The 14018-nt window shown below is 38.1% G+C and overlaps 1 protein-coding gene across 10 annotated transcripts in view; it reads right to left on the reverse strand.

Annotated features, from left to right (window-relative positions):
- Positions 1-14018, reverse strand: part of LOC140483773 (ERC protein 2) — an 830166-nt gene that overhangs the window by 373483 nt on the left and 442665 nt on the right. For 7 of the 10 annotated variants that reach the window (XM_072582315.1, XM_072582318.1, XM_072582312.1 and 4 more), the window contains 2 exons: positions 12535-12570; positions 10366-10559 (listed from right to left, as the gene is read on the reverse strand). In XM_072582315.1, coding sequence (XP_072438416.1) covers positions 10366-10559; positions 12535-12570 — 230 coding nt within the window. The remainder of the gene's footprint in view (positions 1-10365; positions 10560-12534; positions 12571-14018) is intronic. The other 3 variants (XM_072582317.1, XM_072582316.1, XM_072582320.1) reach the window with 1 other exon arrangement.

Here is a 14018-nt window from a genome sequence, read left to right on the forward strand (position 1 = left end):
AATTGGAAGCTCCCATAAGCATGATGACCTGCCATTTGGTAAGACCACAGCTGATCTGATTGCGGTTTCAAATGCTTTCCCATTAAACCGCGGTCCCCTAAAATACTTTGGTTCCCTTATTATTGAAGACGTAACTGGGCCTGCTGCAGTAGCCCCTCACCCCTCTCATTTGTTTTGTTCCTTTGTCTGTTTCCAGTCCTAAAAATATTGAAGGACCCTGTCACTAATACTTCTGGAGAACAGAATTCCACAGAGTCATGACTGCCTGAGAGAAAAGGTTACTCATCTCCATCTTAAATAGAAGACACCTTATTTTTAAATGTGTTCCCCAGTTTTAATCCCACCCACAACGGAAATATCCTTTCAGCATCCATGCTGTCAAGATTCCTCAGGATCTTATATGCTTCAATAAGAGTAATTTATAGACTAATAAATAATTCCTGTTGCCCAACAAAAACAGATATTGCATTCTTAAAAAAATACAAATCGAAGTAAACCACAGGGAAGTAAAGAAGGAATGTGCATAAACAGCATAGCATATCATTAATGTGCAGTACATGCTGGGAGCAGAGCACTCACTTTCCCAAGGAATCCCAGACCAGACCACCACCCTCCAATCTGCTGTTAGGCTGAGATTGAGGGGTAAAACTGAGTGTGTGCTCTGCCCCTGAAGAGGAGATTAAAATAGCAAGACAGATCTCATTAATCTACTTACCAAATTCATACATGAAACATAACAAGTACTTTGAATCATCATGCAGAGTACCCTTATAATAGTACCAAAGCAATTCACACAAACCTGGCATCTCAGACAAACTACATTGGAAAATAAATCCAAATCTGCTAACTCAATCTTTTAGTTTCCATAATGTTTTATTTGACAGTTACCTTTAAATGTAAATCATATGACAATGGGTGATGGTCAATAAATTTTGGTTTAGACATGAATGTTATGCTAATGGCAGAAGGTGGTATTTGTTCAATACTATATTCAAAGATATTAAACAATTTGTATGCCTTAATTCTTTCACGAAGTATTAGTAGCCTAATTCCTTCAAATCTGCATTTTTTTCCACATACTAACTAAATATCTGAAATGTATCCAGGACATCAATAGTTACAAAGATACCTAACATTAACAAATAGCTTTGTAATTATCGCATGTTCTAGGATTATGTTTTAATTGTGTAGTTTCATCTTCCTAATAATAACTTATTTATTAATTTAACCTATTTTCTTAATCATCCTGTTTAATGATGTTATTATGCACCTCTGAAGCAGGTGGGACTTGAATTCCCCCATTCAGCCGGTCACTATGATTTTTTTTCAGATCAATATAATCTGTATCCTTAGTAAAAAAAAATTCAATATTATATGGCTTTTCAACACTAACAAAATGTCTTAAAGATCTGTAAAGTAACAATCTACAAACTTTTAAAAGCAAAGACATGGTCTTGCAGATAAAAACATTTTAAAATAAAAGTTGAAATTCATATGAAGAATAGGTAGTTCCCAACTGGCTTGCTGTCTCAGTGGCAACATTTTCCTGTAAGCTGTACAAGTCAATTAGCATTTCGGTCATAAAGTAATTCACTTGGCTCCAGACCTCATTACTGTCTTGATCAAAGCATGGACAACAGAGTTAAATCCAAGAAGTGAGAGTGGCTGTCATTGATCTCATAACAGTTGACCAAGTTTGGTATCAAACAGCCCTTGTAAAATCAATGGGAATCAGGGAGAAAAGCTTCTCCTGCTGCTGTCATACACGCACAAAGATGCTTATGATTATTGGGGGTCAGGTCACCTCAGGCACCATCGCCCCAAGACTTCATCAGGCCCAACTATCTTTAGCTGGTTGTTTCATTACCGTCAATCCCTTGATCAGTAGTCAAATAGTGGATATATTCACATAATGGATAAGTCCACAACAAACCATCAGAAGCCGGCCATTCAACCCATTGAGTTTGCTTTGCTAATGAGATTATGGCTGATCTGATAATCCACAACTCCCACTTTGCCTCCTTATAACCAAATCCCTTAATTCCCCTTCCGATTAAAAATCTGTCCAACTCCACATTTAAAATACTTAAAGAGCCAGCCTCGACAGCCTTCTGTGATAAAGAGTTCAAAAAAGAAATTCTTCCTCATCTTGCTCTTAAATGGGTAACCCCTTATTCTGAGATGATGTCCTCTGGTTCTAACCTCTCACACAAGAGGTTGTCTCATGCAAACTCTCCACATCGACCTTGTCAAGCTTCTAAGAACCTACTATGTTTGAATAAGGTCTCTTCTCATTATTCTGAACTCTAATTACTCCTGGCCCAAACGCCTCAATTTCTCCTCAGAGAAAATCCCTCCAGGATCAAACTAGAGAATCTCCTCTGGACTGTCTCTAATGTCAGTGTATTTTTCCCTACATAAGGGAACTAAAACTGTTCACAGTATCCCTCAAGGTGGGTTCTGATTATTGCCTTGAATAGTGTTGGTGAAAACTCCCTAATTTTATACTCCATTCCCTTTGAAATAAAGGCCAACAGTCCATTTGCCTTCTTTAGTTTCATGCACCCAAACCCTGTTCTGCAGATTCCTGCAATCTTTATCCATTTAAAGAATTTTCAGCTCCTCTATTCTTCCTAATAAAGTACACAACCTCACATTTTCCCATATTATATTCTGACATGCTTTCGGCCACTCAAACCTGCATTATCTCCTTGCCGTCCTAGTTTTTTTTTGCATCAACCTTCCCAACTATTTGAGAGTCTTTCTCATCCAAGACATCGATCGGTATGTGTTATAAATAACTATGGCCCCTGCACTGATCCCTGTGGCACTCCACTAGTTACTGATTGCCATCCTGAAAATGCTCCTTTCATCCAAGCTGTGTCTTTCATAAGACAACTCTCTATCCATGGTAACATATTATGTCCAACACCACAGCTTTTATTAAGAAACCTTGAGTGTAATATTTTATCAAAAGCTTTTGGAAATCCAAATATATCACATCTACATCTGATAATTGCACATGGCTCAGTTCCACTCACCACCTCAGATGATGAAACAGGTCTTGGCCACCTGCAGCAATAACCTGGGCTATGTTTAGGCTGATAATAAGTAAGTAACATTCATGACAATTGTCAGGTCAATGGCCTCCTTTGCCAAGAATGCATCAAGCAATCGCCATCATTTTCAAATCCCTTGCAATGTGCATTCCAGGAGGTCATGACTGTCCAACACCTTATCTGGCCAGCTATATAAATAATAGACCTCGAACAGTCTCTGTGTTGGGTAACCATAGAAGAAGTCTGAGCTTGAAAACCATGAATTTGGAGCACAGAGGCCAAAAGACTCGTCGCTGATCCCTGTTCATGCCTGGTCAGCATGACTTGACTCAATGATCCTACTTAGGAAAAGAAGCTTTGCTTATTTTTGAGGAATAGCTTGCCAGATGTTAGTACAAGAGATAGTCACTTTCACTTTGTCAAATAAAGATTCATTTTGATTGAATGAATTCAGAATTAGGTCCCCCAAATAGATCAACAACACAGCCTTAGTCAATATGTACCACCAACAATCAAGAAACTTGACAAAGCAGCACACAGAATTTACACCCCATCCTCTCCTTAAATAGCCATTTGCTCCAGCACCAGCAAACTTCACCCAACATATTATTTGACAGCAGCTACAAAACGCATCATCTCTACTATCTAGACTAGCAAGGGCACTGAAGTCATGAGTACAACATCACCTGCAAGTACCACTTGGGTCAGAATCTTCCAATTCCTTCTCTAATAACACTGTGCAAGTTCACGTACTGCATACTGAATATGGTCAACACTATTTTTCAAGAGTATTTAGGGAAAGGCAAGAAATACTGGCTTTACCAGCTTTGCCTGCATCCTATGAATGAATAAAAACAGTGTAGCTACTACTCAGAAATAATCAGAATCAAGGCAGGTCAATGTGACTGATCAATCATCATCAAGTAGCATCTGAGAACAGTGCTGAGTTGGGAGATAGGTCCATTAACAAATTTACAACTTTGCCATAACCTATTGTCACAATTATCACATCTCTAAGAGAAAATTTAGCAAAATTAAAATGGAGTTAAATGTTCAAAGCATTAGAACCATATCCCCATACTGAACACTTAATTTAGCAATAAATCCAGAAGAATTTCTGCTTCTTTCGTATACATCTCAAAGAACTTCAAAATAGATATCCAGCACATAACATAACATCAATTAACTCTGTCTCAACATTTCCAGTGCCACAATGAGTGAACTGATAACTGCAAATAGTAGTTTTACAAAACATTCCAACAGAATTATGTTTTACAATATTTATTGATGGCAGTAGCACCCCATATTCTGTATTCAAGGAAGGCATTCGACACATTATGCCTGTACCAGCTCCCAAAAGAGATGCCCAGCTAGTTCCATTCTCTAGTCCTATCCTCGTAGTCCTCTAAATTCATTGCTTTCAAATATACATCCAGTTCTCTTTTGCAATTTCCTCTGGAATCTGTCTCACCACTCTCCCAGATAGCACATTCCAAATCCTGATAACACTTTTGAGTAAAGAAGTTTTTCCTCATCTCATTCCTAGCTCTCTTGCTGACAATGTTGAAATTGTGACCCATAGTTATTGACATACCATCCAGTGGAAACAGAATATCCTTCTTTACTCTATCAAGATTGTACATTATTCTGAACAACTCAGAAATATCACCTCTTAGTCTTCTCTGCTCCAAGGAGAACAAACCCGATTTCTCTCATTTTTTCATGTATCTAAAATCCCTCATTCCTGGTATCTCCTTTGACTTTAATATCCTTCCTTAAATAAGGTGCCAGAACTGAACGCAATACTCCAAGTGTGGTCTGACCAATGATTTGTAGCTGTGTAGTATCACTTTCTTGCTTTTATACTCTACACCTATATTTATAAATCCAAGGATCCACCTTAACAACTCTTTCAATTTGCCTAGCCACTTTAAGAGAATCATGCACATGAACCCCGAAATCTGCCTGCTCCTGTACTCCACTCAGCGTTGCATTAATGAGCCCGTATTGTTTCTCTATTTCTTGTACCAAACTGCATTACCTCTTTTCTATTTGAAAATTCCTCTGCAAAGTGTCTGCCCATTTGCCCAATCTCTCAATATTCCTCTGAAACTGCTAAGCATCATCCTCACGATTCACTATTGCCCCTAGCTTAGTATCAGCTACAAAGTAAGCAATTTTTCCCTCAACACCCACCTCCAAATCATTTATATTATTCAGAAAAGATAAGGGTTCCAACACTGATCCCTGGGAAACATAGCTTCCACCTTATCTCCAATCTGAAAAATGCCCACCTTATACCTGCTATTTCATATCTTTTAGCCAACTTCTAATCAATGCTGCCAAGGACCCATCAATCCCAAACATTTCTAATTTGCCAACCACCCTGCCATGTGGCACCATGTCAATACTTTCTGAAAGTCCACATATACAACATCCACAGCCTGCATCACCTCAAAGAACTCAATTAAGTTGGTCAGACACGACGTGCCCTTGACAAACTCATGTTGATTGTGTTATATTAACTTATTTTATTCTAAGGGTACGTCTATCTTATCCTGTATTATGGCCTCTTATCAGTTTTCCCACTATTGATGTCAAGCTGACAGGCCTGTAGTTCCCTGTGTTATCCTTTGCCCCTTTCTTATACAGCAGTGTCACCTTTATAATCCTCTAGTCCCCTGGAACTAAGCCTGTGTTCAGAGGGGCCTGGAAAATTGCTGTCAATGACTCTGTGATTTACTCCCTTGCCTTTTTCAGCAATCTAGGCCACATCCCATCCAGGTCTGGTGACTTCTCTACCTGGAGTGCTGCCGGCTTTTTCAGTACCTCTTCTTTATCTATCACTTTACTGTTCAGTAGCTCAACACCCGTATTTTCAACTAGCCCATTGCCACTATTTTATAATTTGATAATGACACCTTTTGTTGGTTTCTGAAACTTTCCTAATCTTTTGGCTTACCATTAATCTTTACTAAACTGTATGTTTGTTATTTTAAGTTGATACCACTTCAATTTCCTTGGTTAACTTTAGTTGGTATATCCTTGTCTTAGAATCCTTCTTCCTTTCTAGTATATACCTTTTCTCAGAGTCAAACTATTTTCTTAAACATCTACCATTCTTTATCAAGTATCTTTCTTTTTCATGCTCCTTTCCCTGTCGACTCCAACCAACTCTGCCCTCATTCCTCTATAATTATGCACAGTTGATTCTAACCCTAGTTTTTCACTCTCACATTAAATGATAAATTTCACCATGTTATGGTCACTGTTTACTTGAGGATCTTTTACTCTATAAGATCATTTATTAAACCTATCTCCTTCCACATTACCAGAAATGACCAGATTCCTGGTTGGATCCATGTTACTCCACATCAGGAAATTGTCCCAAATTCACTATGAATTTTTCCTTGTGGTTGCCTCTGCCAATTTTAATTTCCTAATCTACATGAAATTGTAGTGAACTCTGATTAATACACGTGCCCTGGTTATCTCTTGATTTGTTCATTGCCCTACATTATAGCGACTATTTGTGGGCCTCGAGACTACGCCCTCAAGTTTCATTTATCCTTGTAATTTTTGACTTCCACCAATATAGATTAAATATCTTCTGACCCATGATTGAATAAATACAGTGGTAAGAGGCAAAGTTGTACAAAGAAAGCTACCTCATTCCACTTTACTTGCTGCCGACCCTTTTGAAAAGGTACACCCTGAATAGTCAGTTCCCAGCTTTGATCCCCTTGTAACCAATCTCATTAATGACTATAAGATCATACTCAACCTTTTGTTCTGAATTCTACATATATTTACATAAAGAATCATCACTTTTGTCTTTTTACCATTTGTTCTCCTTTGATCCACATTTGTGAACTCCATCCCTTCTCATAGCTCCCCAATCCTGTTCTTAATTCTATCAATTGCCTCTCCAGAGCAACTCCCAAAAACACCCCCAATCCCAAATGGAGAACGAAATGTTCTCTACAGCCCTAACTATCTGATTCATTAGGATACTGGTCCCAACACAATTCTAATGAAGCCTGCCCCAACAAAGCTGATTTTCTTTAATCCCAGTACATCACGATGCCACCTGAACTGAAACCCATTCATCCCACATCAATTGTTCAACCATGCATTTGACTCCGTAGTCTTTATTTGCAGTATGCAAGGCTACTGGTGGCTCAGGCAGTAATCCAACAATTATTACCTGATAGGTACTGTTTCTTAATTTAGCTCGGAGTTATTCAAACATTTTCAGCGGAAGCTCCTTTCTAGTCCTATCGATTTAGACAACAGCAATAGAACCCTCCCCTCCTACTCAAAGTTTCTCTCCAGTCCTGAAGAGGCATCCTTAATATTGGCAGCAGGCAGGCAACATAGCCTTCAGGACTTATGCTCATAGCTGTAGATACCAGTATCTATCCCTCTAACTATATTGTCCCCGCAATTTCCTACAGCCTCCCACACTCTTGCAAACAGCACCCTGTCCAACAGTGCTGTGGCCAACTCACTCATCCTTCCAAAGCTTGCAAGTCTCTTGAAAGCTAACACATGGATCCCCACATATGTTTCACTTTCTGTCATATCCTCCCGTCACTCAGCCACCAAAATTTGAATCATCTTAGACGTCTGACTACCTGCTGAAACAAAATGCCCAGATAATTTTGTCCCCTCGCTGATGTGCCACAATGCCGATGCCTCAGACTCAGTTCCTCAACTCAGATTGCAGATGTTTTTGCTCTGCATCACTTTGGTATCGAGCAGTTCCCACATGTAGCAGCCGCAATGTACCATCTGTCCTACCAACACTACCATATGTTCTTTAACTTATTAATTAATGTAACTTTTCTCCTTCTCTGCTCCAAGAAAAACAAACCCAACTTCTCTCATTTATTTCATGTATCCCTCATTCCTGGTATAATTCAAGTAAATGTCCTTTGAACTCTCTCCAGGACTTTAACATTCTTCCTTAAATAAGGCGTCCAGAACTGAACGCAATACTCCAAGCGTGGTCTGACCAATGATTTGTAGCGGTGTAGTATCACCTCCTTGCTTTTATACTCTATGCCTCTATTTATAAATCTAAGGATCCACCTTCATAACTCTTTCAACTTGCCTGGCCACCTTCAAAGAATTGTGCACATGAACCCCGAAGTCTGCCTGCTCCTGCACCTCCCTCAAAGTTGCATCATTGAGCTTGTATTGTCTCTGTATTTCTTGTACCAAAATGCATTAACTCACATTTCTCCACTTTGAAATTCCTCTGCAAGGTGTTGCCCATTTGCCCAACTTCTCAATATTCTGCTGAAATCACTTGGCATCATCCTCACAATTTTCCCTAGCCAAGTATCATCTACAAAGTAAGTGATCAAAAATCCCCTTCTCTTTAGGCTTTAGTATATGTTTGTATACATCAAATATCAAATCTTATATGTAACAAGTTATTTTTAAGAAAGAGAGAAAAAAAAAGACCTAAGCACAAACTGAAGACCTTATTTTACTTTCAGGACTGTGAACACTCAGTTTGTTGCTTTGTTTAAGCAAAACACCAAACATCTCTTTTCCTTCCTCTGCTAAAGTCTGAGGTGCTCAACTCCAGTACTCTATTGTAAGTTGCACCTAAAAACTAAGTCACACTAAGTTGACCACTTATATACACCCCCACACAAAAGGTCTGTGTCACTAACAATCTAATTTCAGCTGATTCTTCATTAAGCTGCTCTTTCACTGGACCAATTGAAGAAACCCCGCTAAGGTGAGCAACTTATTTTAATGCCAATTCAAACTAAATTAGGCTAAATTACATTTGTAAAAAATAAAGATTTGGATCTTCTTATCCAAGATATTCACAAATTCATTCCTAGGGTAAACCAAGGCAAAGGAGGAGGTATTAGAATAGCAGCTGAAAGCTTGATCAAAGAGTTTTACTTTGAAGAAAGGAGAGAGGTGACCATTTAGAGTAGCTTTGGAATTGGGAGTCAAATTCCAAAGCTTAGGGCCTGGATTGCATTTGTTACTGGTCCCAGCAACAAATGCCATCCCTCAGCTACTGATTCCATTCCCTTCCCTGACAATGTCTCTCTAAGTGAGCGAGACTGCTGTTACTTCCAGAGTCGACTATTACAATTCCTTCATGCTCAGTTGCTTAACTTCCACCCCATAAACCAAAGCTCATACAAAACTCAGTTGCTTGGATTCAACCTCAGACCAGACCATCCACCACACCATCTTTCTCATTTCAAGCTTACTTCCCTACATTGGTTACTGGTACACACATGCCTCAATTTTAAAATGATCTTCATGTTTATGTTGCTTCCTGGCTCTGCCCCATTCATAACATTGTAACCTGGTGCAACTCTGCAGTTATGAAATCCTACAATCATCCAACTCGGAGCTCTTATTGTTTCCTATCTCTACGTCAGGTCCCCTCCCCACACCACTTTTCTTTCTTAACCTTCTGTGCTTGTCACGGAGATTCCTGTTAATTGCCTTCCTTTCCTACGTTAGATTTAGTCCCTGCATGCAAATGATTACCAGCATAAAGATAGAAAGAGGTTTCCTGAAAAACACTCAATATTATTTAAGATAATCTGTTTTTGAAAAAAAATTTCTTAGACGATATATATAAGAAAAATATTTTGTGCTGAGTGGCATGACGTGATTTATTGAAGTGATATCCTAAAAATTATCAACACTCCCAGACATCCCAGAACAGTGTATGAGTGTGTGTGGTGTGTGGTGTGGCGCTGTGTGGGGTGGCACATGTGTGTGCAGGACGCATGGGGAGTGGGCACGCGTGTGTGTTGTATGTTTTGGGTGGTGGCCAGGGTGGAATTGAGGAGTGATGCCTATCCAAAAGGCACTTATGCTGGTCGAAGCGGAGAAACTTATGAGAGGCAAAAGAGCAGTTTAACAGAGAGTGACAAATGGGTCTCTATTCCATCAAATGAGTGAGGGGGGGGTGGGGGGGGGGGGGGTGGAGGGGTGGAGTAGGATGGCATGCAATCGGTATCAATGCTTACACAAAACAAACAAACATTTCAGAGCAGGGAGCAAATTAGAAAATTTAACTGACATTTGAAAGGTCCTATGCTTTACTTAACTTCTAGAACAAACTCTTACACAGATTGAGAATGGCATGCCAATAATCATGCTTTAGTTTTAGCTCAAAGCAACAGCTCTTTGTTTAATTTTCCTGATGTTTCTTTTTTGTAATCTTTCCATTTACTATTAGAAAATCCCTAGATCCTGCTCTGGTATTTGATTGCTTAACTTGCATGATGTTAATTAAAATATTGATGCTTACCTCTCAAGCTCTGCTATTTTCTTATCTCTCTCATTTTTTTCAGTCTCTACTTCTTTCAAGATCTCCAAGAGTCTGTCAACTTCAGCTTGGGATTTACCAAACTCATCTTTGAAGTATGCCACATCTTTCTCGAGTTGCCTCATTTTCTCACCCAACTCTGGGTTCATGTGAGCATCCTCTTCAGCATCATGGACCTTTGCATAAGTAAAGGAAGTGAAAGTGACACCATAAAAATTATTTAAATCTCTGAAATGATACTATAACACAGCACTTCATAACATGTCGAAAACACACAAACGACTCCATGAATTTCATAACAAGCTTAAATCACATGCTTGAGAGTAGAGAACAGTTTTACTAATAGAGTACTTCAAATATACTATCTTGGATGAGACTGGAATACAATGAATAGCAGCGCAGGAAAATTTGCAGTTGTTTGGCATTTTACACTTCAAACAAGCACACACACAACAACAAAAAAAAGCACTACAACTAGGATTTGGCCTACCCTATCTTCCTCATAATTCCTAATTGGTATCTTGAAAATAAAACCAAGCACATAAGACAAAACAAGCCAAACAAGGATGACAAATGACCTAAACAAATTGCAACATACATGACGATAAAAGTACAGCATTATTCTTCTGAGGACCCCAATACTCTTTGTGATGTTTAGCATTAATAAATTGTATTAGATGCTAAGATGATCAAAGAGAAATGTATCATTTAATAAGGTATTGTTAGTTATTTAAGATATTTTTATGTGATGGAAAGAAACTGCTGGGCTTTGTTTAAAATATTTCTAAAGGATAATCTGTTACTAATTATATGTACTTTTTCAGTAAACTTAGTTCTGTTGTAAACTGTACTGCCAAACGAAGCAACATCCTGTTGCATATTATCACTCAGAGTTGTCTAAACATATGCCTCAAAACCAATGTTTTATTACCTCTTATTTACTAGGTATGTAGGAACTGATTAAGAGAGAAAAGATGAGAACAAATTCATCATTCATTACCAATTTAAATAAGGCAGAAATACATCTAGAAGTGACAATGCGAAGTCACTTTTGTGGCACGACAGACATGTCAGCAATAACATATCTTAATGCCTGGGTTCAGCACTAAAGTGTTCTTCATTTATTGTCATTTATTTATATTAGAATGGCAGGATGAAGAAAAGCAGATTGACCAACTTTCTAAAAGTTAATGAATGCAATGAAATGTGTTACTGTTACCAGTATTAATTCCACAATCGGAGTCTCAAGAGAGCATAGTTAACATATAATGGTTCATTCAGATACCAGCAGTACATGGATTGAGTTTAAGAATTAATTGATTTAAGCTAATTCTTCAATTATATAAACTAATCTCAAAAGTTGTTGTATTGTTATAAGGAAGCATATGCCCAGATGTACAAGAATCAAAATCTGAATTTACAAGATTTACAAGTGGTATTTGTGTAGCATTCACAAATTTGCACATGAAGTTCACAAAAACAGCAAGAAACATAAATACAAATCTTTGAAGCTGATGAAAACTAGCTACTAAAAATATTAGTGTTCTGAATAATCTTCTAAAAGTAAATCACTGAGGTGCATTTAAAGTGATTAAAAAATAAAGTAATTGAAACATGCAAACTTGAACTGACTTAATTATAAAAAGTTAACCCTCTAAGTGCTCCCAATTCTGCAATGAATTCCTGTCTGACAACAGTCTAGGCACAGAACAAAAGGTGTCTGTGTTCTACATTATGTTTTTTCATGACAATCAAGGATTTCATGAACAAGAATTTTGATTATAAACCTTTACTATAAAACTTGCCAATTTCTCAATCATCACATCCTAAAAAGATAAAAATATTAGAGTATGCCAAAATACAACTGAATTTGGTCTGTGCATAAACTGTCAGTCTGCCAAGGCTTTGTAGACTTAAAGGTATCACCACAAGAATCAATATCATGGTCTCATTATGCCAGTTTCTAATTAGTTACCGTTTAAGCATAAGCAACCAAGACCTTGAAGTCTACATAGCTTACTTATTCCAGCATGACTGAAAACTGCGATCGTTTGAAATGTTTGCAGAGCCGCACTGAGATATAAGCACAATATTAGGTCAATGGATCCTCATGCTTTCATATATTACAGAGGGCATTTTAGAACCACTTACTGGTATGTACATCTGATTGAACAACTGCTCAGCTTGCTACATTGCAAAGTTGGGAAGGAATGAAGCACAGACAGGAAGAAGGAAAGATTCAGGAAAACAGCATTAGCTCAACAAATCCAATGAATTTACATAGAAAATGTCTCTTAGAAGTAGAAATTTAAGTTTCCAAACATTCCACAGTGAAAGTGAGAGGCACTAAGGAAACACAAATGTTGTTTCTGGCTCATAAAAAGAATGGCTAGAGTAAAAGTTTTTAGGTTAGTGTTACTTTCCTTTTCTTTCTTGTCCGAGGTAAATATTCTGCGAAATAAAGCAAGCTTCCCATCGCTGATGACATAGTTTTGTGTTCAACTCAAATAATGAATCACTGCCAACACTGTTGGTTTATTAAAATTATAATTAATCAGAAGGCTTCAAAGTGGGTTGTGAAGTTAGGCTTGATTAAACCAGATTATTAAATTTAAAATATATTCTTAACTAAAACATAATTTAATGGACTTCAAAGGAAGTGCCAGTTTGGCAGAACAATAAATATTGGCTGTCTTTGATCTGATTAACTTTGGAATTCACCACTGACAAGCAGCATCTTTAAAAATGCTAGTTTACTTTTATTACAAATTTGCACACATTCTACATCCCAACGTGAAAAGGACAGCTCTTGCAATGGAAAAGTCTGTTTCTTTTTTTGACAGTCAACTCGATAAAATAATATGACTACATCATCAAGGAGTTTCAGAACAAATTGCATGCCACAAAACAATATGGTTTTTAATAAACATGACAATTTCCTGCTGCAGTGGAAGTTAACTTAGAGAAAATTCAGTGGCACCCTCTGCCAGTACATAAATTACAAGATCATAACCGTAAGATGTAGGAGCAAAATTAGGCCATTTGGCCCATTGAGTCTGCTTCACCATTCAATCATTGCTGCTTTATTTCTTAACCTCATTCTCCTGCCTTCTCCTCGTAACTTTTGACCCCCTTACAATCCCATAATAATGAACCTATCTACCTGTCTTAAATACACTCGATGACCTGCCTCCACAGCCTCCTGCAGCAAAGAGTTCCAGTTTCGCCACTCTCGAGCTGAAGAAATCCCTCCTCATCTCAGTTCTAAAGAGCCATCCCCTCACTCTGTGGCTGTACCCTTGAATCCTATTCTATGAGTTGAAATGTCTTCTCCATGTCCACTCTATCCAGGCCTATAAGTTTCAATCAAATCTACCTTTATCATTCTAAACTCCATTCAGTACAGATCCAGAGTCCTTAACCGTTCTTCATATAACAAGCCTTTCATCCCCAGGATGTACAGAAACCAACACCAGTACATTTTAGCTTGGCCCTAAAATTGCTCACAATTATCCAAACGCAGTCTGACAAGAGCCGTACATATCTCTGCTCTTGCATTCTAACAAGAAGAAAGTGAGGACTGCAGATGCTGGAGATTAGTCGAGAGTGTGGTGCTGGAAAAGCACAGCATGTGG

Source organism: Chiloscyllium punctatum, chromosome 12 (genome assembly GCF_047496795.1).
Source record: "Chiloscyllium punctatum isolate Juve2018m chromosome 12, sChiPun1.3, whole genome shotgun sequence".
Taxonomy (NCBI): Eukaryota; Metazoa; Chordata; class Chondrichthyes; order Orectolobiformes; family Hemiscylliidae; genus Chiloscyllium; species Chiloscyllium punctatum.